We start from the raw sequence: 4,845 nt of genomic DNA, 5'->3' as shown, positions 1-4,845 counted from the left end.
AAAAAAAAAAAAAAAAAAAAAAAAAAAACCATGGAAGGCCCTTGCCAAGTCTCAAGTCTTTAGAGGCAGAAGCCCCTGTGACAAGGCTGCTCAGTAAGGAAGAACTCCCAGCCCCCTTTCCATCTCCCCTCTTCCCACTTGCAATTCTAAGCAACCAGGCATCCATCCCTTCAGACAGGAAGCTGCATGGTGTTTCTTAAATACTGTGAATTTCACTCAGCTGAGAAGAGTCCAAATTTGTCATTGCTATGAGTTGGATATATGGTGTCCCCCAAAAGCTCATGAGTGAGACAAGGCAAGAATTTTCAGAAGTGAAATGATTTGGCTATGAGAGCTTAACCTAATTGGTAGTTTAATCGACTGGTGTGTATTAACTGGGCTGTAACTGTAGGCAGGTAGGGTGTGGCTGAAGGAAAGAAGACACTGGGTCATGATTTTGGGGTTTATATTTTTTCCCTCATGAGCAGAGCTCTCTCCCTCCCCACCCCCCATCTCTCTCTCTCTCTCTCTCTCTCTCTCTCTCTCTCTCTCTCTCTCCCATGTCCTGACCTGCTTCCCTCTGCCATTCCCTTTCACTATGATGTTCTGCCTCACCTTAGGACCAGAGCTATGGTGCTGGCTGACCATGGACTGAACCCCTGAAACTGTTAGCCAAAATTAACTTTACCTCCTCTAAGTTGTTGCTTCCCTTCCCTCATTCCCAGGCAGTGGCTCTCACCTGCAGTAGGTGAGCAGCTTTCGCTGCAGATGAGAACAGAGCCTCTGGTTATCACCTGGCATTGCACGTTTCATTTGTAGAACGGAAGTTGTATCTGCTGTCACCTATGTCCCTAAGCATGATCAGAAAAGTCATGGGCCTGATCTTAAACATCATCCACAACCAGGAAAGGACAATCCTGAGGGAAAACGTGAAGTGAAGAGCATATTGCTTTTATAATAACATCCCATGATGGCTGCCTACTCCATGAGCTCCAACATGTGATGAAGATATCACATTTTGAGGTCTTCACCCCAAATTGATGAATGAATGTCTCTAAATGAGGTCTGAGAAATGATTTCAAAATAAAAAATAAATAAATGTCCATTCTGCTGGTAACCAGAGCCATTCCTACTGAGAAGGGTTATGCCTATTTACATAATTCACCTTATTTAAATTACAATATAAACATGCATAATGACATTTATGAACAGTCTATGACATGTGGGATGTCATATGCCATCAGTGTATTATCTCATGTAGCCTCCACCACAGTCCTGCAACTAAGGATTGGACATCCATTTCTATATAGGAGGAAGCTGCCAAGGGGTGGATCCAAGATACCAGACTGGGTCAGTCTGACCACATTGTCTCTGTAGTCTTTTTAATCTACTGTTTGCCTATAAGACCCACTGTCTCCATTTTCCAAAATATAGGGATGCCACATGGTTCACTCAAAGACAACCACAAATGGGCACAAATGGGATGGTTTCATAATCAACAACATGGGCATTGGCATCAGATTGCCTATGTTCAAATCTCAGAGGGATTGTCCATTAGAGTCCTATTGCCAGAAAAGCTGCCTAGGTAAAAAATTAAGTTTAAAACACTGCCTGGCACATTAAAAAAAAAAAACTTTCTGTACACCTTAGTAGTCATGTTGTAATTATTCTGGCCCTTGAGACATGGCAAAAGAGGTAAATCCCTCTGGAGAGGGTTTTCCTGCTTCACTATTATTTCTTGGATGTTCAGGGCTGGTTCTTTGTTCTTGGAAGGCTGATCATTCAAATATAGCAGGGACACTGCCTGAGGTCTGAAGGATATAGATCTAAACACGTGTCCCACCATGATTCCATCAGGTTCCCTTGTAGTGTCATCTTCCTTTGGGGATTACCTGTAAAAGCTCCTGGTAACAAATAGCAAGATAGCATATCAACCCATGAGTCAGTCAATGACCCTGCTGTATTTCCCTGGATTGCTTTGTGGACATGTGTTGTGTTTCTTTGGAGGGGGGCTATCTGGCAACCCACTCTAATTCCTTTCTAGCATTTTCCCTACTGTGGGAATATCAGTCATCTGGACAACCACAACAGTTCAATGCCACCAATTTTTAAATTCTCAGGAATTCTCTTGTGCTGGTTGTTAAATGGGGGACAGATAAAAACCTGTCACTGTGTCAATGTTATTGCCATAGCAGTCAGTGGATGCTACAAATCAGGGCTTTTCTTACTGGCAAACAAGTTGTTAAATGTTTACTAGCACAACACTAGGCACACTACTTTGGTCTGGCCAACTGGTCCCATCAGAGGCCTTGACTCTCAGACAATTGATTCAAGACAGCATACACCCAGTGGCCATAGCAGGAGCACATGTCGGGGGAGAGGGGTGGCAGTACTCACACCAGCTACCCTTCCCTGACATGGCTTTGGCTAGGTCTTCCTCCTGTCTGACTTCCTTTGTTTCCTGACCAATTTTCAAGTCTTCTCCCATCTTCCCATCAATTTTAAGAGCTTCCCTTTTCTGCTGTTAACCAGAGTCATTCCTACTAAGGAGGGTCCTGCCTTATATAGATGATTAATCATCTGACAGAGCCCCCTGAGAAATGAGAGGAAACTCATTTTGATTTCTCAAGAAGGGCTGCTCTGGAGCAGAGCTGCCTGGGCTCATTCATGTAGCAAACATTTATGGAACATCTCCTACAAGCCAGGTACTACCCTAGTGTCAGATTATGGAACTGAATAAGATTGACATATCTCTGTCCTAAAGGAATTTGCCACCAAGTTAATTGAAGGCAGACATCAAACAACTAATTATGTAATTACTTCTGTGGATCATTCCATCATCGTTGGGTCATGTCAATCTACAGACAAATATTTGAGCCCTGCAAAGAAAACAGCAAAACAATCTGTGCCTCCCTTCTTGAGTTTACAGTTTAGACAGCAACATGGGTGTGTGCCCATGAAGCTGAATAACTGTTCCCACAAGTTTCCACTTGTAAGGAGCATGGGGGACGCATGGCTTTCAACTTTGGAGTTCAGAGAAGGCTTCGTGGAGAAAGTGGGTTCTGCACACTTTGCTTGGCGATGGTGAGCAAAAAGGATCCGACAATACAGAAAGCATACCTATAAAATTAGCTGAAAATCGACCACCTAATGGGGACCCCAAGTTAGCACTGCCACAAGCACTCTCTGCACAGCCACAGGATCCAGTTATGCAGTGTTGTGTAGCCAGCTGTTTTCACTCAACAATATGTCATGGACATTTTCCCCTGCCAATTATTCCCAATCTACATCACCACTTAAGCGGCCAGAGAATATTCCATTATACGGATGTACTCTAAATTAATCAAATCCCCATTGATAAACATTTAGTGTTGTGGTCAAGGGTGCAGACTCTGGAGCCCCACAGCCTGAACATAAATCCTGGTCATGCTTCTGCCTGGCTGCAGTGATGATGCGTGGAAACCCATCCTCTTTGAGAGAAGTTTCCTTTTCTATAAAATGGAGGTATTAAACTGGTGCAATGGCAAATGCCTGTAATCCCAGGGACTCTGGAGGCTGAGGCAGAAGGATCTTAAGTTCAAGGCCAGCCTCAGCAACTTGGCAAGACCTTAAGCAACTTAGTGAGACCCTGTCTCAAAAAAGATTGGAGATGTAGCTCAGTGGTAAAGCACCCCTGAGATCAAACCCCAGTATCAAATAAATAAATAAATAAATAAATAAATAAATGTATTAATACCCACTGGAGGGATGGTGTGGGTAATTGTAAAATATTTAAAACAGTGTCCAGCACATAGTAAATGCTCAATTAAGGCTTACAGTCCTAGGCAGAGCTGTGATCATACTTTGTGTATACAATGTCTTGTCCTGGGGCACCCTTCTTAGTACCTTTTTAGGAAAAACACTTTCAAGTGAAAATAGTCCAACAGTACACATTCCTAAAATACCAATCCATATCATTCAATCGCCCAGAAATGTACCAACCGTTGGTGGGCAGGAAGCCCCTGTGGTCCGTGGGAGACAGTGGGAACAGCCACTGCCTCCTGCCTTAAGCCACCAAGACCCTCACCAGCCATCTGCCAACCAGCCCGCCAGGTTTCCTGCCTTGCCCAACCTCCTGGGTGGCATTCTGGAATATGAAGCCAGGGGAACATGACCAGTCAGTCAAGTCAGACTGTCTCACTTTGATTTCTAGAAGGAAAGCTAGAGTCTAGGCCACGTTCGAAAATATAGGTCAAATCTCGGTTTCTGTACCAAACACTGTCAACCACAGTGACTGCCTCCCTCGGGGGTGATGCCAGGGTTCCGAGGCCTGGCAGCCTGGCCTGGCTCCCCTCGCGCTGCGCCTGCCGCCCCTGCTGGGGTCCCGGGCCCGGCCGGCTCTGCCGCCCACCGGGCTTGGAAGGTCTGCAGCGAGTGCCTGGGGCGGGGGGAGCACCCAAGGGGCCCGCGGACACCCTGCCCTTCTCTTCTCGCGGGGGAGAGTGTGGGAGGCTTGACGGTGCTGCCCGTGGGATCCGGGGTGGCCCCGATCCCCCGGCAGCGCTTCCCGCCAAGCCCTCCGCTCCCGCGGCTGCAGCAGCGTCAGCCCGGGCACCGGCCGTGCCCGCGGGGAGCGGGGAGGAGGCTGGGCGCCGCGGGAACAATGTGGTGGGTTGTTTTGCAGACTGTCAGCCTCGTTCCCGGATCCTCCTTTCCACGCCCCTTGGCCTAACCGCCACAGGCCCAGCTCGCAGAGGGAAGAGCCCCCTTATTTGGTCTTGGAAAGAAAGGGGAAAGGTTATCCTCAGATGCCTACGGCGTTGGGTCATCCGCCCGCAGTCGCTGGCCCGCACCGCGGCGCGGTTCCGTCTCCCGCCGGTAGGTGGC

General features: G+C 47.3%; 1 protein-coding gene across 1 annotated transcript in view; it reads left to right on the top strand.

The window, feature by feature from the left end:
• Positions 1 to 2,991: 2,991 nt before the first annotated feature.
• The window catches only part of LOC125612470 (collagen alpha-1(I) chain-like), a 3,161-nt gene continuing 1,307 nt past the window's right edge, over positions 2,992 to 4,845 (top strand). The window contains exons 1-2 of the mRNA XM_048790145.1: positions 2,992 to 3,034; positions 4,250 to 4,836. Coding sequence (XP_048646102.1) covers positions 2,992 to 3,034; positions 4,250 to 4,836 — 630 coding nt within the window. The remainder of the gene's footprint in view (positions 3,035 to 4,249; positions 4,837 to 4,845) is intronic.

This window comes from Marmota marmota, unplaced genomic scaffold, assembly GCF_001458135.2.
Source record: "Marmota marmota marmota unplaced genomic scaffold, marMar, whole genome shotgun sequence".
Lineage (NCBI taxonomy): Eukaryota > Metazoa > Chordata > Mammalia > Rodentia > Sciuridae > Marmota > Marmota marmota.
The sequence above is the reverse complement of the archived record's forward strand: the minus strand, read 5'-3'. Positions and strand labels throughout refer to the sequence as shown.